This window comes from Balaenoptera acutorostrata, chromosome 13 (assembly GCF_949987535.1).
Source record: "Balaenoptera acutorostrata chromosome 13, mBalAcu1.1, whole genome shotgun sequence".
Classification (NCBI taxonomy): domain Eukaryota; kingdom Metazoa; phylum Chordata; class Mammalia; order Artiodactyla; family Balaenopteridae; genus Balaenoptera; species Balaenoptera acutorostrata.
In genome coordinates, this window is record NC_080076.1 from 13,805,538 (window position 1) to 13,832,822 (window position 27,285).

At 42.5% G+C, this 27,285-nt stretch overlaps 1 protein-coding gene across 11 annotated transcripts in view; it reads right to left on the reverse strand.

Moving 5' to 3' along the window:
• The window catches only part of ZCCHC2 (zinc finger CCHC-type containing 2), a 55,159-nt gene extending 38,759 nt beyond the window's left edge, over window positions 1-16,400 (reverse strand). For all 11 annotated transcript variants that reach the window (XR_009005055.1, XR_009005054.1, XR_451933.3 and 8 more), the window contains exons 1-3: window positions 15,104-16,400; window positions 2,821-2,932; window positions 140-216 (exon numbers count right to left, since the gene is read on the reverse strand). Coding sequence is in view for 6 of the 11 variants with exons in the window: in XM_057526675.1 (XP_057382658.1) it covers window positions 140-216; window positions 2,821-2,932; window positions 15,104-16,039 (1,125 nt within the window). In the remaining 5 variants the exon portion in view is untranslated. The remainder of the gene's footprint in view (window positions 1-139; window positions 217-2,820; window positions 2,933-15,103) is intronic.
• Between the last annotated feature and the right edge of the window lie 10,885 nt (window positions 16,401-27,285).

Consider the following 27,285-nt stretch of genomic DNA (forward strand, 5'->3'; position numbering starts at 1 on the left):
TAAGACAAACACAGACATGTGTATAGCTTCCCTTAGATTAGCAAACCTGCCATTAAGTTTTTCCAAAGATCAATTTTCATTCTTTCCAAAAGATCATTTAACATAGTATGAGGTATCTTTTTGGGTGAGAGTAGCTTACTTTGAAGGTGTACTCCCAATATTTGTCAGCCCTTTTTCTCTGGACTCCTTTCAACATTATCTTCTCAATGTGTACAGCTGAAAGAAAGAAAACATGCTGACTTGTTCTACAGAGACTAGATACATATTTCAGTTACCCAAACTGACAAAGCCAAACGATTAAGCTATTTATCTTCATCTTTACTACTAGCCTTAATCATGAAATAAAACAAAAAAACCCAGAAGCACAGCAATGTGCTGTCCATTCATGAAGTAATTTATTTCTATATCCACTAAGCATGCTGAGTGGCTGGAGTCATTTCAAGCACTCTGCTAAGCACCAAAGATAAATAATAAAAGGTGCCCGCAGTGAAGATTATTGTTCTAGATGAAATCTTCAGAACTGTTAATTCAGATTACCACAAATACAGCACTTTAGAGTCATTCAGTTATTTATGCATATTAGGTGTAAACTAGAAAATGTTTTTTTGTTTTTTTGTTTTTTAATTGGGGGGAAAAACCCTTCAAAAGTAATATGAACTGGTAAAAATTTCCTTCCAATTGAGAATTTAAAAATTATTTTTCTCGAATGTGACCCTTAATATCATATAACAGTAACACAAACTTAACATTATAACGAACTATGATGGTTCACTGTAGCAAAATTTTTCACAATTTATTTATTATACAGATAAAATAGTGATTATAAATTACATTAATGGCTTAAGAACAATTACTCTGAATTGAATTAGATAAGATGGTCAGCTTACTCGTGAAGTAATAAGCAAAAGTGCAAATCCCCAAACTACTCATTTCATACATCCTTCAGTAAAAGTTATCACCTTAGCAAGCAAATCTCTTTACAAATTGAAAAGAGCCAGTCTACTAAGCATAATATAAGGACTTAAGGGAAAAAAAAAAAAAAAGATTGTTGCTCACGGTGTAAGTAGAAGAAATAGTCATGAAGATGATAAAGGTCACAGGTAAGAAGTTAGGAAAGTGACTCAACAGAAGGTCACTGTTGGATTCGGGGGACAGGAGATGGAGAAGAAAAGGGAAGGACTCACTCTGCCTTAAAAGAAGAAGTTAAAATAGGCGAAGTAGAATATACAAAGTAACAAAAGTATACAGGAAGAATTAAGACTGCTGTAGATCACAGAAGGTGGACACTGAGAAAGCAGCAAACATAAGATTACAGAAATTTGCTGGTAAACAGGCATAATAAACTAAGGAGATACCATTACCAGTATTTTGTGTTAACTTTCCAAATCTATAGTGTTTGGTGGCCTGCTTCTGGGCCAGTTTCCCTTGGTGGGTGAGAAATGTTGAGAATGGGACAAAAGAAAATCTCAGAAGCCAGGTGAGAAGCCTTCAATTGCTCACAACTGCTGCAATATGATAAAGGCCAAAGTGGGGAAGGGAGAGTCTGCTGTTTCCAAAAGCTGTTCTATTAAATTATATGAAGGATGATGCTATTAAATAAAAACCACCTGAACTAATCAATGTTCCAAAATATGAAGCAGCTTTACTTCTAGGGAAGGGGACCACTGGGGCAGTGTGGGTACGGGAACACGGCTATGGCTTCAGCCTTGATTTCAAGTTATACCTGCTGTGATCTATCAGAATCAAGATGAGGAAAACAAAGGCGTATGTGGTGAGGAATGGCTGATAATGGGAGATCCCCTAACCCTCATAAATTAAAACTGAAAAGCACGGACTGTGTACCTTTGTTTACAAATTAAGAATAAAGGAAAAACCATCTATGAGTACCACATTACAGTTAATTGTTACCTTTTTGATGTAGTCTTTATGTTTTATTTTTTTAATATCTTTACTTTTTTTTAAAAAAAGGACCTTCACTGCAAAACCAAACTCTGCTTTAGGTTACTGGTAGGCTCACTGGGCCTGGCTGAAGCAGTTCATTCGTGACTCGAGTAGTTTAATAGTCTTGAATAGAAGTGGTAATTCCGTAAACATTTTCTAAACATTAAACATTCACACCTATTTTTCCTCCGTGAAGAAAAATGCACTACACAAAAGGATTATTACTGGAATGAAAAGGAAGCAAAACATCAATTCAAAGCTGCTATAACTGAGTGTGATGCTAAGTGTACACCCTTCACCCTTCCAAGGCCGCCCGGGTGGCAGTCTACATCTGCCATTTCAAACTTCCCTCAATACAGGCTAACGGGCTCCCCAGATGTGAGGAGAAGAGAGCATCTGAACTCATTTCTTCTCAGGGGGCAACGTCCTTTCACTCCTCCACCCGGTCCTCCTGAAAACTGCATTACTGCAGGAAGAATGGGCTTGTAAGGAATTTCTTCACTCTCTTGCAGCGAACTTCCGTAAAATTAATTTCTTCAGTAGACACTGAGCACATTCTACAGATAAAGCACTAGGCTGATACTCTGGGAGTAGGTTAAGGTCTTTGTCCTCCAGAAGTATGCAATCAGATTTAAGACAAGGGACCACAAGGCAGAACCAAGTAAGCGTGGGCTGGGACAGGCCAGGGGCTGCAGAGCCAGAGCCCAGACACAGACTCAAGGAAGTGGGAGGGCTGGCATTTGAGCTAAACTAAACCCAGGACCTGGAGGAATTCTCTACTTCAAAAAGGAGAAAGAGGAGTGCGTTAACCAATGTCGATAGCACTCTGCAATCTTTTCGTGTACAGACGTTTTAAAGTTTAGGAAAAATACAGCATACCTTCTCGCTGGGTTCTATGAGGTGCCACAGGAAGCCCATCATGAGGTATCGGGGCTTGTTCCATTAAACTGGCCTCATTACTTTGCATATAATCACCATGAGCAGAGTCATTCTAGAGGAGAAAGAGGGGCACATGTTAATCTACATCAGAGACTAAGAATAGCGAATGGCACAAAAATAAACCAGATTAAAGTCTTACTTTTAATAGCAATAATTTTAATAGCAATTTTTAGAGATAAAATAGGTGATTACACATTAAGAGCAGAAAGGTACAGTGTCAGAGCAGTGGGGAAAGAAGTATCAATATTTATCTTCATTTAATGGCAATATTCTATCCATTATTCACTGTCCCAGTTTCTTGGGACAGCTTGCAAACTGCTATTCAGAACTGCCAATGATGTCAGTTCTTTACCAAAGTGAACCAGGATCGAAGGAATAAATATAAAAAGATGGTACCCTTTATGCTACTCCCCAGATGTAAGGGTATTTGTATTTTTAATATAATTATGCAATTTTTATTCATTACTTGGTCTTAGTGACAGTCTAACAAGATGCTTTGTTAGGAAAAAGTTTTTTAAAAGGTATCATCAATACACAATTCTAAACAAGAATGTGTGTGGACAATGAGTTTACTATTAATGTTAAACCATCTAATAGCAACTGGGTGCTCTAAATCTGAATTTGCTCAGCCAATCCCTACTATTAGTGAACTAGAGGTAAGTTTTACCCCAGAACTGCTACTTGGAGTAATGAAGAGCATGCTAATCTTACACACAGCGCTCAGAATTCAAGTATTGTCTTGTATATATTGTTACTATAACCCACTGGGTAAGCCAAAAATTAAAACAGCTTTAACACAATTCTTTATCACAACTCACACCTTATCCTCCCCTTTATGTTCAGAATCTCAAAACACTACTCAGACCAAAATTATCTCAGTTACAGGAACCAATTACAATTTTGCAAATCTGCAATAAATAATATACATTAATTTTTTTAACTGTATAAAGAAATGAAGTAAACAGAAGACCCTAAACTTTCCAAGAATCCTAATTTAAAGACACAGAGAATGGACTTGAGGACACGGGGAGGGGGAAGGGTAAGCTGGGACGAAGTGTGAGTGGCATGGACATATATACACTACCAAATGTAAAACAGATAGCTAGTGGGAAGCAGCCACATAGCACAGGGAGATCAGCTCGGTGCTTTGTGACCACCTAGAGGGGTGGGATAGGGAGGGTTGGAGGGAGACGCAAGAGGGAGGAGAAATGGGGATAAATGTATATGTATAGCTGATTCACTTTGTTATATAGCAGAAACTAACACGCCATTGTAAAGCAATTATACTCCAATAAAGATGTTAAAAAAATATATTTTGTTCTATAGTCTCATCATTCATCCTGGCCTGTCAATGAGTATGGGTTGCCAGTTGACACCTCTATTTCTAGGAATAAGGCATCATAATAGATACTCTTGGGAGCAAAGCTTCAGCCTTACAGTATGTCTTGTTCTAGAAACCCAAGGAAATAAAGACTGTCTACACAGAAACACTTAAGAAGGAGAGCACCGACCTCTTAAGTCAACATCCAACTTTCGAATGGCATTCACCAACTTTCAATATTACTGAATAAAAAAAAGTGGATACAGGAATTCTTCCAACAATAACAAAATCATGTATTTCCTAACCCAAACCATATAATCATTTACCACAAAGTAATACAACCACATTGGCCTAAAATTGCTGTAAATACTTCAAAAATCAAAATAAATAAAGCCCTGTAATCCTCTCAAATACTTGTGTAAATTGGAAGTTTAGCTGAATAGGTCAACCATTTTACATAGAGTATTTTCCACACTGTTCATGTGTAGTTCATGAATTAAAAATAACACCTTTAAATATAAATGAATGCAAAATATAAAAGAAACAACAGTTTTCATTAGGGAAATGCGAAGCAAAACTGCAATGAGATACCACTGCATACCCATCAGAATGGCTATTATCCAAAAAACGGACAAGTACTGGTGAAGATGTGGAGAAATTGGAGCCCCTGTGCATTGCTGGTGGGAGAGTAAAACAGTGCAGCCACTGTGGAAGACAGTACAGCAGTTCCTCAAAAAAATAAAATTATCATATGATCCAGCAATTCCACTCCTAGGTATAAACCCAAAAGAACTGAAAGCAGAGGCTCAAGCAGATAATTAGTACTCCAATGTTCATAGCAGCATTATGCACAATAGCCAAAAGGTGGAAACAATTCAAATGTCCACTGATGAACAGATAAACAAAATGTGGTATATATACAACTGAACATTACTCAGCCTTAAAAAGGAATAAAATTGACACATGGATGAATCTTGAGGGCATTATGCTAAGTGAAATAAGCCAGACACAAGAAGACAAATACTGTATGATTCTACTTATATGGGATACCTCAGAGTAGTCAAATTCATGGAGAAAGTAGAATGGTGGCTACCAGGGGCTTCAGAGAGAGGGGAATGAGGGGTAGCTGCTTAATGGATACAGAGGTTCAGTGTGGGATAAAAGAAAAGTTCTGGAGATGGATGGTGGTGATGGTTGCACAACAGTGTGAACATACTTACTGCCACTGAACTGTACGCTCAAAAAAGGTTAACACAGCAAATTCTGTTATTATATTTTACCACAATAAAAAATTAAGAATAATTTTATCATGTTGTCTCCACAAATTTTATATTGAAGCAACTGTGTGAAAGTAGTTTGCTTCACAATCAAAATCACGTTTTTAAAGCCAGAAGTTACTTTAAAGAACACAATTTAACAACCAAGTAAAAAGCCTCCTAGTTTAATAAGATAGGCAGAAAAATGGTATTTGAGTTGCTATCCAAGGACCTAAGTTCGTCAACCCATGAAATATCTACTAATTAAGTTTTCTGCCCCCTCCCAACACCAAGTCTCAGCATGTACCAATGCTATAAAATCATTTAGACTAAATTTAGAAACGATAAAATTTTAAATTTTATTAATTTAACAAAAATTTAACGCCTCATGAGCTACAGAGATCAGAACCACGGCGTTTATTGGTCCCCGCGTGAACGGGGGTCGGTTCTGCCGTCTCCCCTCCCCATGTCACGTGTGCTTTCCTCTGCGTAGAAGAAGGTGCCGCAAAATCTGAGAACTAGTGGCTCAATGGAACCGTACCGGAAGGAATTATGCCCACTTTTTCTATGAAGTTCAGATTCCCATGCAAACGCAATATAGATGACATGCCAGAATTGGCATTTTACAAAAAGAATCAAGACCAAGTGGAAAGTGGGAGAATTTTCTCTGCTTGGATTGAGAAGACGAAGTTTAAAAATTCTAAGCCGGCAAAAGAACGCACAGGAACAAAAAGAGCATTAGTATGTGTGTGCCCTTCTCCTTTCTATAACTCATTTGAGCGTGTAAAGCCTTTTCTGACCTATGGCGTGCTCCGGGTGAGCTCAAATCCACATGTCATGTAATGTATCTCATTCATTCTAGAGATTGCTCAGATTTCAATTTTACACAGGTAGAGCCATCACAATTACATACTTGCGATCTCTTAAATGTGGAGAAAGTCTGTGAAATAGTCAAGTGACTGGACAGTCCTAAAAAGACTCTTCTCTGAAAACACATCGTTGGAACAAAAATCACACTGGTCTCATTTTACTTTAACAAAGGTCAAACTGTAGGTAGAGTTTATTTTAGCTCATCTACCAATGTTCTAAACGTTTCCTCTAGTCCTTTGATGCGGACTGTACGTTTTAAAATACCAAGACATTCTTTCTAAGAAAGAAACAAAAAACAAAAGCAGAAAATGAATTTCTTAGTTTGTTTTTTTTTTTTTACTAATTTTACTAACTTCAGAAGTTTTTACACTCATCAAATCAGACTTAGAATTTAACACTAGTATATAAAACAACAACACCCTATTAAGTTTTTGTGGTAGAGGAAAGATAGCCAAAAATACTTTTGATACTCCTCCCACTGAAAGGTGGGTCTAATTCCCCAACCAGTGGATCTGGGCTGACTTTAGAGACCTGACTGACCAGTAGGATGGGATGGAAGGGGTGTTCCGGGATGGCTATGGATAGGTCATAAGAAGCCTTGCAGCTGGGCCTCTGGGAACACTCGCTCTTGGAGTCCTGAGCCAGCCTGTGAGGAGTGCAATTCCCCTGAGGCTGCCGTGCCAGAGACCAGGCAGAGAGAGGAGACGGGGAGAGATGCCCCCAGTCCCCAGCAGTGTCTCCAGATATCCTGGAGTGGAGACAAGTCGCCCCTGCTGTTAGTTACCTGTCTAAATTCCTGGGCCACAGAATTATGAGAAATAATAATAAAATGGCTGTTGCTTTAAGCCACTAAGTTTTGGGGTAATCTGTTACAGTTCTAGGTTTCAGATTCTCTTCTTTAAATAACCAGGGTTGTACCTAAAGCATATGCTATTATTTAAGCAAGATTCATAGAAAGTCTTCCTGTGAATGTCAGAAAATGATTCATTATTAGAAACATTACTGAGATGTCAAATTTCATCTATTTTGGTAGAAAAAGAGGGAAGAAGCTGAGGTGAATTTAAGAATTATTGTCTGTCTCTTTAATTGAGAGGATGTGGTAGAAAAGCAGATATCTGTCTCATCTTTGCTCAATGAAACAGTATAACCCAACCCAATGAAATGCCTTGAATCAATCTATAGCATCTGATAAAAGGCAAGTTGTGGTGTGAGAAGAAACATGGATGGCAAATGTATTAAAGTTATGCCACAAAGAACAAAACTGACCCAACAGTGCAGAAAGGAGGGAGCAATGAATCAGCAGCTTAGAAACAGTATGCCATGGATTTCTGCTATGATCATGGACTCACTTCCTAGGTGATTTACTGTTTAACTAGAAATGTGCGAATAAGGTGATTCAGCAAGATGAGTGTGGTAGAATTCACTATGTTAAAGCATGGGTAAGCGCGCTCTAGTTATTGAATGTGGGAGGAAGTGCTAAACTATGTACTGAATCCGTGTATACACTTTGCCATCACAGCCCACAGACAAGACCTGGCTCTGTTAAGTTCTTCCTAACACGACATCTCTGAACTGACAGTGGCTACCTGTATAGAGTAGCAGTGGCCTGGAACTGGGTGCAGCAAACAAAGATGGGAGTGGGAAACTTGATTCACTGTAACTTTCTATGTATGCTGGGGAGCTCTGAATTTATTACAAATAAAAAACCTTAAAATTGTCGATGTCATCATCTTTTCTAGAGAACTGAACTTGTAGGATGCACAATTAGGGAAGATCTAGCAGAAGAACCCTGATACAAAAGCCTACTGGGGATGAGGAGAGTAGAGAATGAAAGAAGTGAGGGCAGCAGTTTTTACCCGAGAACCAGCCTGGATGTGTGACGTTTATGAAACTCCCTTTGTGTTTCTGCTCTTTGAACCTCAATAGCGCCATCTGTAGTTGACAGGTGGACTGGTGAAAAAATATAAACTGTATTGGACCACAAAGCTACAAAGGTATAGAATGCAGGGAGTAGTGGTAATGTCTTCCAGCCTAGACCAAAGCTGGGGTACCCCCCCCTCTTTAACATCAGCGTCTGTTTCCTTTACCAACCTTCTTGCTCTCCTACCACACAGAAGGGGAAAGATCTCTTCTTTTACCCTGGAATTAGGAGGCTGAACAAGAACTGCTGCATCCCTGGGCTAGCAGCCCCCAGATCTTTAAATCCCCACTTTGCCAGAATGTTTCTTGGGTGAGTTGAAAAGAACGCACCCATGAGCATGAGTACAGAAGGATCTAGCGAGGATGTGTCTCTCCTCCCCAGCCCGTATATGACCAAACTGCCCGCTCCTACACAGCCCCACCCCACAGGAGACACCAAAGGATCTTGGTAGGAGGTGAGCCTGGGCTCAGGAGCCTGACCGCCAAATGGCACTGCAGGGACTTCTAGCTGAAGCACAGCCTTCACCCCCAGTGGAGAAATGTTCCTGGGACCGTGTGGAAATTGTAGCTTATAAAGCTTATGAAGCATCCTTGACAGAAAGTGACTTACAGGTCGGTAATTATTAGTGTTGGGAAACACTGCATTAGGACTTGTGCTTAATACCAACTGGGAGAACAGGCACCTTCCCCAAACTAACAAAACCACTCAACATCACCCTCTCTGTAAGTGTTTGACCTCTTTCCTGAGGAAGTCTTCTCCAAGCACCACAGCACTGTGGCTGACACACGACCATGCTGTTCCTTCCAGGACCACTAGAGAATTTCAAGCGTTTGATACCCAAAACAAAAATCCATTACACTGAGGGAACATTATGCTTCTTAACTCTCCCCATTTAAACGTTCCTAACAAGAAACATAAAAACCCCACAATTCTTAGATTATAAACTGCTCACTTGAGTGACCAAAGTTTTTAACTTTCAGATCATAAGCAAGGTACTATCTCAATTCCACATCTGGCTCCCACCACCCCTCAAGCAAATCACGGGTCAGAGATCAACACTGGGCGACAGTAACTACAACTACCCAAACAATAATACAGTGTGTAAGTTGTGACTTTTTCCGTCCTATCAAAACATCACCCATAGGTTTGCACCAACATGCACCCCTACACACAAAAGCTTAGTTAATTTAGGGAGTGGTGTACATAACACACGACCTGATTTTGAAAGAATAATTAATAAGCACAACTATTCAGCATTCACTCATTGAAGCTTCAGTTCAAATCTATACTGCTCCATGCTTTCGACCTAAAGGAACAATTCCTTCTATTATTTCCAAAACAACTGTGCCTATACTACATGGCTGCAAGTAACCATAAAGTAGCTGGTAATTCACCAACCCCCCTCCCCCAAAAATCACTTCCTGATGCACTCTAATTGTCTTAGAGCAATTAATCATAATGGTATTTTTCAGAGCTATATTTGAAATATACTAAGCATAGGAAATTTTGACTGAACACTTACAACATATGCAATGTTGACAAAAAAATGAGACGTCATGCCTGAGTCTTTGGGGAACTTATAAAATTGACCTTCCCCCCTGGATTTTAAGTTAAAAATAATTCAAAGTTAAAGAAAAAAAAAAGAATCATAGGATACGTACTGAAATTGTAACACAGAATATACACGCTACTGGAATGCAGAGGCAGCAAAGACTCTTAGGAGAAGATTACCATAGGGACAATTCCAGAGAACAACATGCAAGAAGTGATGGCATGAGTCAGCCTTAAATAAAAGAACAGACGTGAGAGGAAGGAGCAGAAGAAAGATTTTGAGTCCAAAGACCTATTAGAGACCACGTTCCATCAGTCACTGTAAGAAAACGTGATATGATTAAATATTGCTTTAGGAAGATGTATCTGGCAGTGGTATCCAACAGGTAAAAAGTCGGAAGGCTGAAAGCAAGGGAATCAGAGATAAAGGTCCCAGAACAGAATGGTGTCAGCAAGGATGAGAAAAGAGTGGATTCAGCATATGAGGGTGGAGAGGATTAAGATTATCAAGCAAATCAGAGTGACTAGGAATATAATGGTGCCATTGAGAAAACTGGATGAGTCTGGAAGATCTTTTTCTTTTTAACAAATCAGCGATGCATTCTTTTCATACATATGAATTTAAAGTGCCAGTAAACATTTCAGGGAGACACACAAATTTCCACCTGCTCCCACTGCAACCAGTTTCTTTCATCTGACCTTCAAGGCCCTCTGCAACCCAACCCCTATCATCTCTTCAGGCTTCTGTATTTCTGTTCATCCACTGCAACCAAATTGTGCTATCCACTCTTGGAACCATCAACAGACAAATGGGTTGACCTATCTCACTCGTGTTTACCAAGCATTTTCATGTACGTTATCACGTTCATCTTCACAGCAGTTACATGCAATAAATGGTGATGAGACCCCCATTCAATACTAGGCAGTCTGAAACTTGAAAAACCAAATAACTTGCAAAAATGACCTCTTCAAAACCTAAACCTGACCTCAAATTATTTCTTGAATGAGCATTAAACAGGCCTAATGAACTAAGACATTTAGAAGGGCGTTAAAGCCAAACGTTCCCTGGAGCATAGAAAGAACAGAAGGAAACGGACTACCGAGCGCCCAGCAGCTCTACCACCTGTGACATAAACACCCGATTAGGCACTTCCCTTCTGGAGTGACTGTCTACACAGCCTGGATGAAGGCGGCTTGTGTAACAAAGCGCTCTCTGTGAAGAAAAGGAGCGCTGTGACAACACAGTCCTCCATAATGGAAACACGGTTGGTAAAAGTGAAGCTCAGTCTGCTTTGAGGGTAGTTCAGGCTTTTTTTGCTTTTCTTAAAAAAAAAAATTAAGCTTAATATTTCTCAAGAAGAACAAAAATATTAAATATGCTTAAACATCAGCCAATTTAATAGCTTCTATAAAAAAGGCATAAAATGTTTAATTATCCATGGATTCCAGGCTGTACTCTGAAATAAACGAAAAATTACATAACTTAACAAAACTGCAAAATAGCTTTACATCATCCTAACTAAATGTGAAAAAGATTTAAGTAGATTATGGTTGCACAGGAGTTCATGATAACCCAAATTCAAAATACGTATTTTCTCTATTCCCATCTCCAAATCCAATATGGGGAAAATACATATTTTAATGATTTGTGACCCAGAGAAATGCTTCCTTTGGGCTTATCTGTAGCATACCAGATCTTTACAATGTAAGAATTAACAAAACTGCCCCAAATGTGTCTCACACACCAGCTTAATTACTTATCCTTCCCGAACAATCAATTTAGAGGTATGGTAATAGAGAATATAGAAAATACTATTATGTATAGACTTCTATTAGGTTAAAAAAAAAAGAAAATAAAAGAAAACCTACTCCTGAAAACAACTGATGTAACAATCTGGATGGCTGCATCTTAGTGGAAAAGAAAACGCACTGAACGTCATTCTCAAAGAATTTGTGCTCAAGACAGTGTGAATTATTTTGCATCGTATCTCCTTAATTCAATCACCATAACCTTAAGAATAAGTTATTATTCCCATTTTACAGATCAGAGTGAGGCTCACGGATTTAAGTGGCCTGGTTAATATTACGAAGTAAGTGGCAGAGCTGGAATTTAAGCCTCCAAGTCTAGTGCTCTACTAAACATGGCTATCACTCTTCAACGCTTTGATAGCCTCTACAACACACTTCCTGTCCCCTACCCCACAAAAAAATCCACAAAAGGTAATTAAAAACAAAAAAAAAAAGATATATATTACATTAGTTAATTTGCAGAAAAATTAATGGTATATTAACTTATGGTATAAGTGAGATTTTCCCTGAATTCTCCTTACCTGAGAAAACCACTGCAGAGAAAAATGTAAGTAACTGGAGGAGGATACCCAATAGCTCCCATTTGCTACTAAAATAATCACTGCTTAACTGTGATCTTCTAAAAGCCTCTCCCAAAAGGCATTTATTAAGTGAACTGTTTGTATTCTTTGCTGCAGCCAAACCAACCTAAAACTTCCCATAAAAGTCATGGCTAGTATACCCTTACTCCAACAGAAAATTAAAAGAAAATTAGTTCTACTTCATCCATTGAGTATAGGTGATGCTTAAAACACTAGTGAAGAAATAGAATTATTCCTAAGCAATGAAAAAGTTACAAGTATGGGTCTAAAAGGTTACTTCCGGGGCCAAAGAAGGCTGCCACAAGAACTCCCCTTTGCCATTCCCAGAGAGCACCATGCAATCCACCTTGTTCTTCGCTCGAACCTGCGTCTCCGCCTCGCCCAGCGAAGGCCTAAGGGACACCCCCCTGGAAGCGCGGCCCGTCCTCAGCCCGCTCCCTCGGGGGCGGGACCAGCGCCAGTCACGTGGGAGGTGCGCGGCCGCCATCTTACAGGGCGGGGGAGGGGAGGAGCCCCGCAGGACGGGCCCCCAGTCGCCGTCCACCGGTCGGCGGCGGCGCGTGACCGCGCGGCCCTCGGGCGCGAGCCTCGGGCACCTCCCTGCAGACTCGGAGGTGGGCCGTCCCTCCCCCGAGTGCATCGACGGCGCAAGGCCGCGGAACAGCTGGGTTGGACTGCAGTGAACAGGGATTGAAATCAATCCACCCCCATCTGCCGCCTCTAGAGAGAGAGCCTGGGAGCAATAAGATCCGCGGAAATGTCTTCAAGGCCAGAACAAGCCACAGCTGAGGGCCTCCGAGTCCACGCCAACCAGCAGAAAGCGTGGGGCAGTAACAATTTAGTGAGACGTAAGTGACTTGTTAACGGTAACCCTAAACAACTACTGGAGAAAAACAGTTCATCACAACACCAACGTCTAGAAATAGCTTTCAGTGTCACCTGTAGTGTGTGCATCCCCTATTATTTATTCCCCCACTTCTACTGATGGCCACAGCACAAGGCACTGCCTGAGAAGTAATGATGTGCTGAAATTAATGGCAGGATGCCCAGCCTCACTTTGTCCACTCTTCCCAGCACTCACTGGTTGCCAGAAAAGGCCACACACTGCAGTCAAGATAAAAATTTCATTACTGTGGTTTTCATGCTTCTCTCTCCTTGTCTAGTCACCTTCCAACACACTATAAGCAAATTTTAAAGGCAAAAAAAAAAAGACTCAGCATTTAAAACCAGAAATCGGTTACCCTTGTTGGAATGATACGAATGGAATAATATAAACTGCTCCACTGTGGGGCATTTTGATTATATCTACACTCTAAGGTTATCTTTACAATATATACTATTACAAGAAAAAAAATTTTTTTAAGATATATAAGTACTGCTTCTGAGTTCAGACTTGCTTCTCTAAATTTAATGACGGGCGCAGGATTTTTTTGGAATTATTTTAGTGAGTAGGCTGAAGAAGAGTGGTAAGGGCTTATACCATCAGTATACACAGTTGCATGCTAGTAGTAAATAGGCATTGGAAGATAATATTTCAAGCTCACCAAGAAAATTCTGGATACTTGCGTTACTACATCTGAGTTTGATAAAGTATGTCCTAAAATGTGAGTTAGTCACCTCACAGAAGCCTCGTTTTAAAAAGGAGGGGTTCAGCCTAGATTATCCCTAAATCCCTTCCAGCCCCCAAATTCCTTTGATTCTATGGGTGCTGAGTCCACACAGCCAGTAGAGAAATACAATGCCCAGTTTTAATTCCAAGGTATTGAACGGCAGCAGATATATAAGTTGAATTAACTTTCAAGCAAGGAGTGAAAAAACTCCCCCTTTCCAATATATCATCCTGGAGATTACCCAAGTTGAAAAACATGGCATCCAAATAAATACTTTTTAAATAGTTGTGAACCACGAAAATAAACTTACTGTTCGGGTTTTACTTTAAATAAAAGCTACTACTCCATAAAATTGTGACGCTCAAGGACTTTATATTGGGCCTAGATTATTATTAAATTGCTTTCGTGGCCATATAGAATTATTTTATTTAATGTTTGCGACAAATGACTTATCTTAATTCTCGTCTTCTACACTTTGGCGTTTAATAACTTTTTAGAAAACACTTATGCCTCAGCAAAGGACCAACAAACATCCCCGTACCCAAATGTGTAAGCACAACTCAAACCCGTTAGAAACCAGGACACGCCAGAGGCAAAGGGCATAACCAACCGCCCCAGGAGGGGTTTCTTTACCCAGACAACCTGCGCTACGACTTACCTAATTTGAGTCATTTCGTGGGTCTCCACATCTGACGTTTTTCTGGGAACATGAAGTTCGCTGAGCAGGAGCCAAAAGACCCTACGACTCCCTTTAACTCGGGCATACACTGAGCAAAAAGAGCCCCTCTGTGTCAAAGACAGGGCCACACGCCGGGAGCGCACCTTTAGGACGCCTCACCGAGCGGCAAGGCAGAGCTTTACAACGTGACCAGAGCGCCAGGCGGCAGGAAAGGGAAAGCTCAGCCCAGGGCTGACTGCGGCCAACACACAGGCTCCCCTAGCGCTTCGCCTTTCCCAACACGTCGAGATGCTCAAAGCCAAAAAGGTCCCGAGACCCTTCATCCGAGAGGGGGACGGGGCTGAGAGCTCCATGTTTTCCGTGGCAACTCCGGCACGGAAGAGACTTCTAGAGCATTCTGTTATGGCGGGTACCCGTGTGTGTAGGGGCGGGGGGGGGGGGGCGGAGTGCAACTGAGCGGCCCAGCAAAACGCAGATTAGTGCTCTGGGGCTGTGAGCCTGGGCTGGGGATGCCGAGCCACCTGCGCCGGGGTGAGGCTCGGCCAAGGGGCGTCCGAAAGGCAGGCGGGGGAGGCCGCCGGGGCAGTGACCGCCCCGCGGGCGCAGGGAGGCTGGCGCGCCTTACCTGGGCCCTGGGGCCGGCAAAGTTGCACGGCTCCGCCTCCCCGTCTTCGGGGCTCCGGCGGAGCGCGGCGCGGAGCCTCTCCAGGTGCTCCCTCAGGGTGACCCGCTGGTGGAAGGAGAACGCCGGGTGCAGCGAGGCCATGGTGAAGAGCAGCAGCAGTTCCTCCTGGGCCCTGAAGCCCAGCCCGCCTCCGGGCTGAGGCTCGGCGCCGCCGCCTTCCGGGCCGGAGCCGTCCTTCTCGGCGTCCTCCTCGTTGTCGCCGTCCTCGCCGGGCTCGTCCTCCGCGCCGCCCCGCGAGACGTCGCCCCGGGCCGCGCGCAGGCTCTTAAGCACCGAGTCCACCTGGGGCAGGAGGCGGTGCAGGCGGCCGGCGGCCTCACGGTTCTCGGAACCCAGCAGCGCCAGGTAGACGATGAGGCGCGAGCGCACGGCGGGCTCTCGGAAGTCGGCCAGCGGCCCCGGGTCCGAGAGGCCGTTGGCCTTGGCCTCCGAGTCGCGCAGGTAGTGGTAGTCCTTGCGCGCCAAGTCCTCCAGGCACGAGCCGAGGAAGCGCAGCTCCAGCGGGTTGCACAGGTCCAGCAGCCCGCACATGAACTCCAGGCGCTGCGCCGAGCCCAGCACCAGCCCGAACCACTCATACACCCGCTCCTGCTCGCGCAGCGCCGCCGTGGGCCCGCCGCCGCCGCTCGGCATGCCCGCCCCCGCCGCCGATCCGCCAGCAACAGGCTGCCCGAGCCCCCCGGGTGGCGGCGGCGGCTGTGGCGGGGGGCCCCGCGGCGGGCCCGAGAGCGGCGGCGGCGGCGGCGGGGGGCGGCAGTCGCGGCGGCGGCGCGGCGGCGCCTTCGCGCCTGGCCGCGCGTCCGCCTCGGGCTCCTCCGCCTCGGGCGGCGGCTCCGCGGGGTGCGTCGGCTTCAGCGGCAGCTTCATCCTCAGCATCCTCGGCTAAGGCGGTGCGGACATGCGAGCGGGGGCGGGAGGGAGGGGCCAGGAGGAGGGGCGGGGGCCGAGGCGGCGGCGCGGCCGTCAGGAGCGGGGCCCCTCCATGCCGCCAAGGGAGGGCCGGGGGCGGGTCTCGGCCGGCAAGGGGGGCGGTGGCCAGCCGGCGGGGTCGCCGGCGTAGTCTTCCCCGGCCGGAGGCGGGGCGTGCCCGCAGTGACTCCTCCCCCCTGGGCTCCGCGCCGGGTGCGGGTGGGAGAGAGCAAGCGAGCGAGCGTGTCCTCCTTCCGCCTTCCTCTCCCGTCGTCCGCACTGGGCTGTGGCGGCGGTACCTGAGCGGTTCCCTCGCGAACCGGTGCGGACCGAGCGGCTGGGAGAAGAGGAGGAGCGGCTGGTCCGGGCGGAGACGCTTGCGGGCTCCACTCAGGCACTTCAGCCAATCAGCAGCCCGAACCAATGGTTGCGTAGATCTCCCCGCCCCCGGGGCCCGCCCCTCTCCGAGAAGCCACGCCCAACTGCCCTCTAGGCGCCTTCCCTCTGGACGGCTTCCGCGTGGTCCTAATGTCTGGTAGTTGCCTGCGGGTCGTGGGGAGGACGCTGTGGGACCGTGGGTGGCGGCTAGATGGGCAGGAGCGCAGCGAGGAGGGTGCAAGGCCCACGTGTGAAGAGGAAGTGGGGAATTGCACCTTTTCCAAGGGCCCGAGCACGGCTTGTGACTACCGACTCTGCCCTACCTCATCGTGGGGGCCGCCGCCCCACAGCGCCGCCGGGTTCCCTTCGCGGCCGCGTGGTACGCGTCCCAGGAACCGGGCTTCCTCCGGAGGGAGCGCACTAACCCGCATTTCTTCGGTCCACAGCCCGGCCGACTGTCTGGAAGTCAGCGACAGGACAGTTCCCACCGCAGCTTTACCGGGATCTCTGTGTCGACTCTCCGGATTGCGGATCGGGGAACAGGGTGGGGAAGCTGGGCTGCGGCTGTGGGCTGGGGGGCCTGGACACCTCGATCCCGGGCGAGCGCTCACCCGGGCCGCGGGCGGCACGGGGCGAGGCCGGGGGCGCAGGGGCGACCCGACCCGCGGGAGTTCCACGGCCTCTGGGCCGAAGCGGGACGCGCTGGTGTGGACGCCCCTGGCCTAACAGTTGCCTCTGGTCTGTAACGCTCTTTGGAAATTATTTTCACGACAGTTAGCAAAAGCCCCCCAAAGCCCCCATCTTTGGGGGATTACTTTATTTGCTACAAAACGTTTCTGTGCCTAATGCTAACATTTTGAATTCCCATGCCGGTGCGAATTCCCTGTGACCTGACAGGCTTTCAACTTTTTTTTTTAAAGTTTTGTTGCATTTTTAAGGTTTAAAGACCTCCAAAATGTCTCTCTCTCTCTCTCTCACTGTTTGTTGCTTTTTAAAAAACAGTGGAACCTAAATTTTTAAGGTCCCACTGGATCTTTTGAGGGTTAACTTTAAAAAGGTGGGTTTAAAAAAAAATCCTTAATGTTTTAAATTAGGAAGTCCTATTATAGCTATATTGTGGCAGTATGTAAAAAAAGAATCACTTTTTACGAAAGTCTTTCTGAAAGTATTTGGACATCTGTTGGGAGAGCATATGCTGAGCCCTCTTTACCCCACAGCTTTATGCCCTAAGAAGCTAATTTATAATTCAGTAAAAGGCTGAACTAAAGCCTAAATCAGTTTCAGTGATAAAATAGGGAGGCAATTGTTTTCAACACACTTGAGATTAGTAAAATATATGAAAGCCATTCTTTCCTGTAATTTGCTATTTCCTTGTGTTCTTTTGGTGTGATGTAGAAATCATTACAATCAGGAGAAAACTTTACAAGGACTTTTATTATTACAGTCCTTGCCCTTTTTTTGCTGTCAACCTCACCTGCCCTGGAATCTTCTATCTCATCTGTTCCCACATTTCTGAAGCTTAGGGTGAAATACTTTAGGCAACCAATAATAATCTTACTAGATACTCACAGGTCCACAGTGAGTCACCCTGTTTAGATGAGGATCGAGGTGATCCAGGCATATAGTCTTCACCTCTTCCTTGGCAACAAGAAGCCATTTGGTATGAACTCCCCACGATACTTGATCCATAAATTTTGGGTCTGAATTCAGATTTGTAATCAATGATGATTACTTTTGTCCTTCTATCTTTTGTCCATATTAGAAAATGCAGTGGACTTCCCTGGTGGTGCAGTGGTTAAGCATCCGCCTGCCAATGCAGGAGACACAAGTTCGAGCCCTGGTCCAGGAAGATCCCACATGCCGTGGGACAACTAAGCCTGTGCGCCACACTAATGAGCCTGCGCTCTAGAGCCTGCGAGCCACAACTACTGAGCCCACGTGCCACAACTACTGAAGCCCACGTGCCTAGAGCCTGTGCTCTGCAACAAGAGAAGCCACCACAACAAAGAGTAGCCCCCACTTGCTGCAACTAAAGAAAGCCCGCACGCAGCAACAAAGACCCAACGCAGCCAAAAATAAATTAATTTAAAAAAAAGAAAAGAAAATGCAGTGATCAAAGCTCCTACACATACATGACACACAGTGATTTAATGATTCTGGTCATCATGCATCAGCTGGATAATTTGCTATTTATGCCCCAGTACATGGTTTCAGAGGTCCCTCTCCATACCGCTACTCATTAGACCAGGCCTCTGTTTTTTTCCACCCCATCCTAAGTGAGAGAGAACACCTTCAGTTAAGACCAATGTACTACAACAGGGAGGGGCCCAGATGGAAATCCCAAGATGAGGTGTAGGCGTGTTTATTGGAAAAAAACTATCCAGATGATTCTAATAAGACATCCTAGGAAGGTATTCCTCCCACCGGGCCTACCTTTTGGGAACACCTGCTCTAGATTCCCTGGTATTTTATATATTTTCTATATAATCATTCAGATGGGCCAAATAGTATTACTGTGGTAATGGTGGGTGTGTGTTTGTATCCAGATCTTTCAGAGGAATATATCCTGTAAAAGACATCTTTAAGGACACAATGTGCTATTGTGTCTTGTCCCTAGGTGATATTTATGTGTATTCAATATACTTTGTTTTATTTGCCTCTTTAACAATGAAAGATGGTGTACCCAGAAGACTGGTTTCAAGTTAAGATTATACTTTGGATTAAGACACCAGCCAGTGGTTGAAGATTGAGGAGACTTTGTAACCCTTTTGCAATTAAGTTACTGCAAGAAATTTCACTGAAACCACAATTAATTGGATGGTTCAAGGCAGACTGGTAATGACATCTACTCCATATAAAGGATGCCTAGCTACAGCCACGTCTACCTCAGATGATATCCTGCAACAGCTAACCTGATCCGCACCAAGAATTTGTTCTCTTAGTCTTTGTGAATACCTATCTGCCCCCTCCCCCATTACACCTCCCTGTTTCCTCCATTACAATATAAATATCTTAACATCGACAACCATGTTTTATTCACTATTATATTTTCACATCTGGAACACAGTAGTTGTTACTAAATGTTTGTTAAATAAACAATGAATGAATAATGCTCCAGGGACCAAAAGTAACTGCTAACAGCTCCGGGGATCACCTGAACCCTTATCACCTCTAGCAGGGAAGAGAAAACATCAGCATCCCAACCTTGCCAGGCTAGTCCTGAGATTTATTCTAACTGAATTGGCTTCGGTTACATGCCTGTTCCTGATCAATCCTGGAGCCAGAGAAGTGGAGGCAGCTTCTTCAGAACTGTGTGGATCCCACGAAAGAAATCCAGGGCTGTTGGAAAGAAGGGAGACATGGATGCTGCGGAAGCACCCCACATGTGTCCAGTGTCATCGTACTTACAATCTATACTTTTGATCACTTAAGTTGTCATGGGTTTAAGGTACCTCAAAGACAATTTTTTGTTTAGTTAGGTCACATATTTTCCTTTTGTTACATCGTATTTATTTTAAGAGATTAAATATTACATTGTCTTTAGAGATTACAGTTAAAAAGCTGGTCTAGGGCTTCCCTGGTGGCACAGTGGTTGAGAATCTGCCTGCCAATGCAGGGGACACGGGTTCGAGCCCTGGTCTGGGAGGATCCCACATGCCACGGAGCAACTGGGCCCGTGAGCCACAACTGCTGAGCCTGCGCGTCTAGAGCCTGTGCTCCGCAACAAGAGAGGCCGCGGCAGTGACAGGCCCACGCAGTGCGATGAAGAGTGGCCCCCGCTCGCCACAACTAGAGAAGGCCCTCGCACAGAAACGAAGACCCAACACAGCCATAAAATAAAAATAAATAAATAAATAAATAAATAAGCAAATATGGTTAAGAAAAATATTTAAAAAAAAAAAAAAAAGAAGCTGGTCTAAAAGTCTTGCAAACAACGCAGGTAAATTATTCATTGACATTACAACTTAAGGGAACAAAATATTGCATATTTAAAATTAAAAGGATAAGTTTTTGTAAGGTTTACAGAAACACCCAGTATGACAGATCTGAGATGAAAAGAAACCCTCAGTGTTTATGCTGTAACCGTATTCTCACTGACCAGCTGGAAGTCCATGCCCAAGACTGTGGTATATGGCTCCTTTACTGGAAGACTACCATCGGGTAAAATTCGGAGTCTCGCTGGAGTTATGGTTCCACTTGTCAGAAAGGTTCTCAGGGACTTAGATTGACCAGGCTGCCCGCGTTTTCCCACTTGTACATCAAAACTTTTAGAGGAACCCTGAAATCCACCGATCTTTGAGGGCTGTCCGGAAATAAACTTGATTCTGAAGTGGTTTGGTTTGGAAAATCCTCAGGCTTCTAATTTGTGTTAGAAATTAAGGAGCTGGATGACCTTAGGCACTTGTGTGGTTCTTTGGTAGCTTTGCAAATAGACCTTGTACCCAATCGCTCAAAAAGGCAAGGGCTGTCTCTCCCCTACCACCACCACCCCGCCAAAAAAAAAAATCACACTGCCTTCTAGGGACCTGTGGAAAGGTAGAATTGAAGTTCTGGAAGGCTGACTTGCTAGATAGAAAAATAACCTCTGCTCCAGCAGCGTCTCTGGAATGGAATTTGCTGAATTCGTGTACCTCTTTAAACATATGGTAACATCATATTATTGGTGAGCTGTTGATGGTCAACCCACCTTAAACCCGCCATCTCTTACCCTTCCATCTTCATAAAAGAAGCCTGATTTTTTTTTTCTTCAAGTATCCAGGCTTCTCCCAAAGACCCTGTGTGGCTTGGGGGATACCTTTGCCAGCTCCGTGGATCTTGAACAGTAACCCAATCAGGAAAGCCCATACTTCTCTCCAATTGGTTCAGAAACCCAGAATGACTGGGATATGTCAAATGGACATACGAGCCAACAAACTCTATAAAATTGGTACGTGAAGGGGCTCCCACTGGCCAAATCTAGCAGAATTTGAATATCAAAAAGAATAAGATGGAGCCAGTGAATAAAAAAGAATCCAAGTTCATAGGGATTCTCAAAGAAAAAGGGGTGGTGAAGGGTGCATGGAAAGCGCTTCTTTATAGAAGAACGCCAGCTGAAAATTTTAGAAGGAAAGTATCATTTTGCAACCACCAAATGCAATAATTGATCCAGGCATTTTCACCACTGGGTGCAAAGTTGTTGGGAAGCAAAACATTCACAGGTCCTCAAAATAACACCTCACTTAATTAAAAGGGAGGGATGGTACTTTTACATTAATAAATCTGATGGATACCACCTTAACCATGTGGTCACGATTAGCATCACCAATAATGAGACAGTCTAACATTCCTCCTCCTGTCATGGATGTCATTGGAAGCACACACTATTTGCAGTATTCTTGCCAAAATGTCTACACTGAATCTAATCATGGGGAAAGAGACAAAATCTGGATTGGGGACATTATACGAGACATGGGCCTGAATCATCCAAAATATCAACGTCATAAAAGCAAACACAGGCAGGGGACTGTTGTAGCTTAAAGAAAACTAAAGAGACGTGACAACCAAATGCAATTCATGATCTATGATTGGATCCTGGGTTTAAAAAACTCTAAAAGACATTTTGGGAATAATTAGGTAAATTTGAATATGGACTTCTTATTTGATATGGTTACTGTATCAATGCTAACTTCCTTGGGTGAGAATGACATCATGGTTTTATAGAAAAATGTTTTCCGTTGGTTCATGCCAAAGTACTGAACGTTGAAATGTCATGATATCTACAATTTAATCTTTTAATTTAAAAATTATATATAGAGAAATAAAGCAAATGTGACAAAATATTAACAGTAGACAAATCTAGGTGAAGGGTATATGGGTGAACATTGTACAATTTCACCTTTCTTTAGGTGCGATTTTTTTTTTTTCAAAATAAAGTGGGAAAAAATGGCGATTGCAAATACACATCCACAGGATGAGTAAAAAAATAAAATTTGTTAAATTTATGAATGGAGTTTAGCACATTTAAAGTCGCTTTTTAAAAACTATTTATTTATTTATTTGGCTGCTCCAGGTCTTAGTTGCGGCACATAGGATCTTCGTTGCCGCGTGCAGGATCTTCATTGCTGCATGCGGGATCTTTTAGTTGTGGCACGCGGGGTCTAGTTCCCTGACCAGGGACTGAACCTGGGCCCCCTGCATTGGGAGCTCGGAGTCTTAACCACTGCACCAGCAGGGAAGTCCCTAAAGTTGCTTAATTAACTGGTCTTGTCAATGGGACAAAACATTAATCAAAGTCCCCTTAAAACTATATATAAAATAGAATAATAAGATTTGTAAAAGGAACACAAGCCTAATGGAGAATGGGTTTTCCGAATTTGTTACCTCAATATATTGACCTTTCAAAAAATTAGAGAGTGAAGCTGGTTAGAATCAACTTGAAATGGCTTGCAGAGTCATAAGGTGTCCCAAGAGTCAGTTTGTCAATGCATTCTGAAGGAAACCTGGGCCACAGCCAAATGCAAGCAAGGTCATCCTCAGACAGAAATGTTCCTAAAGAAGAGTGCAAAATCAGACTTCCCTGGTGGCACAGTGGTTAAGAATCCACCTGCCAATTAATCTTCGTAACATTCTATAAAATGGTATATGCCATTTTATAAATGAGAAAAGCGAGACTAAAATGTTAAGCTATTTTCCCAAGGTCTCATGCTAGAAGGTGACTGATACATGATTCAAACCCTGATTGGCCACCCTACACTGTTTTCAACCATTATACCATCTAGATAATGAATAATTTACCACGTGTTTCCTGACTATAAAAGCCACACACAGTCACTATTAAAATTTTGATTAATAAAAAAAATTTGATTAAAATTAAAATTTTTAAGTAAGCCATAATTCCACTGCCTAGAGGTAACTGTTATACAATTTATTTCCAATATTTTCCTGTGATTGTATGTGTTTGAGTGTGCACACACATATGTGTGTATATTTGTGCAGGGTATATATATTATACACTATAGTTTTGTGAGTGTAACATTTTTAACTTAAGACTATGTTGATTTCTTAATTTTAATCTTGGATTGTTCATTGCTAGTATATGGAAATACAATTGATTTTTGTATGTTGATCTTGCAGTTTGCACCTTGCTGACTTGTTCATTCTACTAGTTGTGTGAGTGTTTGTGTACGTGTGTGTTTTAAGATTTTTTACGTACAGGATCATGAGTCTGAATAAAGACAAGTTTTATTTTTCCTTTCTGATCAGTATGCCTTTTTTTTCTTCCCTGTCCGCACTGGCTAGAATTTCTAGCACAATGTTGAATAGAAGTGGTGAGAGTAGACATCCTTACCTTATTCCCAATTCAGTGGGGAAAAAATTCAGACTTTCATTGCTGAGTATGATGTTAGTTGTACATTTTTCATAAATGCCCTTTAATAGACTGCAGAGGTCCCTTTCTAGTCCTAGTTTGCTGAGAGTTTTTATCATGAATAGGTATTGGATTTTGTCCTATATTTTTCTGGGTCTTTTGAGGTGATCATGTGGTGTATGCACTTTATTCTATTATATGGTGTATTATATTAAATGATATTTAGATGTTGAACCAACCTTACATTCCTGGGATAAATCCCACTTGGTCATAATGTGTCATTCTTCTTATATGTTACTGGATGCTACCCTGCTCTGGCAGCTGTCTCTCATCACTTACTCTGCCTGAGTAGAGCCACCTCTCCATGAAGCTGAGGAAAGGGGTGGCTGGGAGCAGCCTCAGGCTAAAATGCCACAAACTTCCACTGATCTCACTGAAGTTCAATAGTTGTCTCAAATAAATTCTTCTCAACTTTTTGTATTTACAGAGTACTGAGATGGTTGTTTTTGATAATTTTGTCCAATTTTATTGTTGCTGTTTGGGGAAAACATTTGCTGTGCTTCTCCCTCAGTCATTTGGGTAATCCTGCCCCTGCCTTACCCCCTGCCCCCCCCCAGTTCTTTCTATAGGGATACAATACACATCCCTAACTTTTCATTCTACTTTATTTAATGTTTCCACTTCATACAAAATGTAGAAACCTTGTTATATATAGGTTGATTTACTACTGCTTAGGTTCCTGTATAGGTTCCTTTGTCGTGGAATATGTAGGTTCATTTACCACTTAGAGACTGTAAACACCCCTACCTCCTGTCCTTTACACTGTGTTATCATATATATACACACATGTACAAACAATTTTCAGGATTTAGATTAAATAACTAGTAAGCCCCCTTTCACTCAAAATAAGACGAATGCTTTTAGCAGAAAAAAAAGTTATAACAAAAACTCTTTACATGTGTTCTGCATCTATAAATAGCACATGTCTTTGCCTATAGTTTAAAATTCTGCAAAGAGGAAAGAACGACTTTATATTTTAGGAACTAGTGCCTAGAATAGTAGCTCTAATTCTTTCACTGTATAAAAGGTGCAGAAGGTTATTTGGGGCAAAGGTATTGTGTGCAGAGTGAGTGATCTGTGTATATTTGTAACACCTTTGCCCTCATGCAATCTCACAGAACTGAACTGACAGATCTTTTACACCAGCAGAGAATCAGCATCCACCAGTATTTTGCAACTATGTGATCACTAATCATTAATGTCCCTTAGGCTGTTCAGGAAATGGTATATTTTCTATTCTGGACTATTCTAGTTTTTAGCAACATAATTGAGGAAAAGTTTTCAGGGTGTGTTTTTTTGTGTTTATTTTTTTGAGGACAAACAGTTTATTTATTTTTCAGTGCTATCTTTTAGAATGTATTTTCCCCCTAGCCCTAAAAATCACCTCTTGGTGAGGTGTACTGTTAATTTTATCCTACGTGTATGTTCACATGCCTCTGTGTATACCACATTTATCTGTTGAAGAAAGTTAATTTTTAGTGGTCAGAGAGCACGTTTATCTAACTTGCCAAAAATAGGCACATTAGACTTCTGTTTCATTCCTTGTCTGTAATGTTTCTTACATCCTCCTAATTCTTCTAAATCTTAACCACTCTCAAGGACCAATGTCAAATCTTCACTCTTTCAGGAACTCTCCCATTGCTATCCCACCTGGAAATGGTCTTTTTTTCCTTCCTTCATTTATTTGTTTAGCAAATATGTATCGAGTACCTACTCTTTGTAAGACACTGATTATGTGATAGAAGATAGGTAAAAGTTATCTGTATCAAAGCTATCTGTGTATCTGTATGCACATTGTAGATATATGTTTCTAAATCTTATTTTCTCAGTTAAATTGTGAGTTGCCTGGGGCTACACCCTCCATCTTATTATTTATTGCATTCCTCATAAAATTTAGCAGAGTGACTTCTATTGAGACTTAAAGGAAAAGTTTAATTTGTATGATGATTATATTTGCACTCTTTCTTTAAATATACTTAAGTATGAAAGACATAAATAGTTCTAATATTTAGTTACGTGTCATTTAATCATTCCACACAAAATATTCTAATACGGGTATGGAACTAAACTTTAAAGTTGATGAAAACTCAGTCCCCTTTTCACATCTATATAATCACTCCTACCTGGCACCCCCCTCCCCCCAATTATTTTCCCAGGCTCTGTAAGAATGTTGTGTGTGTATGTTTAAACATATAAATATAAGGCATTAAATAAACCTGGTCTCTGTCAGATTCCCGTCTGGTGTGCCTGAGTGTAGGACCCCATAGAAAAAGCACTGTCCTAGGAATTAGAACATATAGCTTCTAATCCTTCACTCTTTTCTACTTCCTCCTTTGAAAAATATAGAATACGGGAGATATTGGCCTGAGCTAAGATCTCTTCTAGCTCTAAAATCAGATGAGCTTATGTGGACTGACTTCTTTGAGTACAAATCAGGAGATGGAACATCAGAATTTAGTGTACAAATGTAGGTTACATCACTTGTAAATTTTAGCCTACTGTCTCCTCATTTCCTTTTATGGCAAACCTTCTTTGTAAATCCTGTTTTCCCAGTCTCGAAGGCCCTCCTCATCTCATCTGTGTTTATCTAGGTCTTACCGTCCTTCAGTGTCAGATTCCACCACTTCCAGAGGAACAGAACTCACCTGTCTCCCCAGGCATTCCAGTCCCCGTGAGTCTCATCTCCCTCCGAACTATGGGGGCCCTTACCACCCACTTCAGCAACGCTGTCTTCCCCCAATTATTTCTATATGTAATTCTTGTCTATCCTATGGGACACAGACCACATTCTGTACTCCTCTTTAGGCCTCCATGTCACACAAATAAACTGATTAAAGCTTGATTTTTAAATTCAAATATGGTCACAGTAGTGAACTGCTAAAAACCTTTCAGAAGCATAGGTAAAATAAAGGACATTTTTGTATAAATTAGATGTGTGGGAAACTTCTTTTAAGGGAATATTTGCTTCAAACAACTTCAAGTAACTGATTTTGCTAGGAACCTTGATGTTAAATAGGTTACTTTAGAGTGTAAACTGCTACAATCATTTTGTAAAGCAACGTGACACTATGTGTCAAGAATCTTAAAACTTTTTGTACCATTTAGTATAGGTTCCAGAACCCCCTTGGATACTAAATCTGATGATACTCAGGTCCCTTGTATACAATGTCATAGTATTTGCCTATAACCTATGCACATCCTCTCGTATACTTTAAATCATCTCTAGATTGCTTATAATACCTAATGCAATGTAAATACTGTGTAAATAATTGCTAGCCTATGGAAAATTCAAGTTCTGCTTTTTGGAACTTTCTGAAATTTATTTTTTCCGAATATTTTTGATCCGAGGTTAGTTGAATTGTGTATGCAGAACCCGCAGATACGGAATGCCTGATTATATACCTATTTCTGGGAATGATTCCTAAGGAAA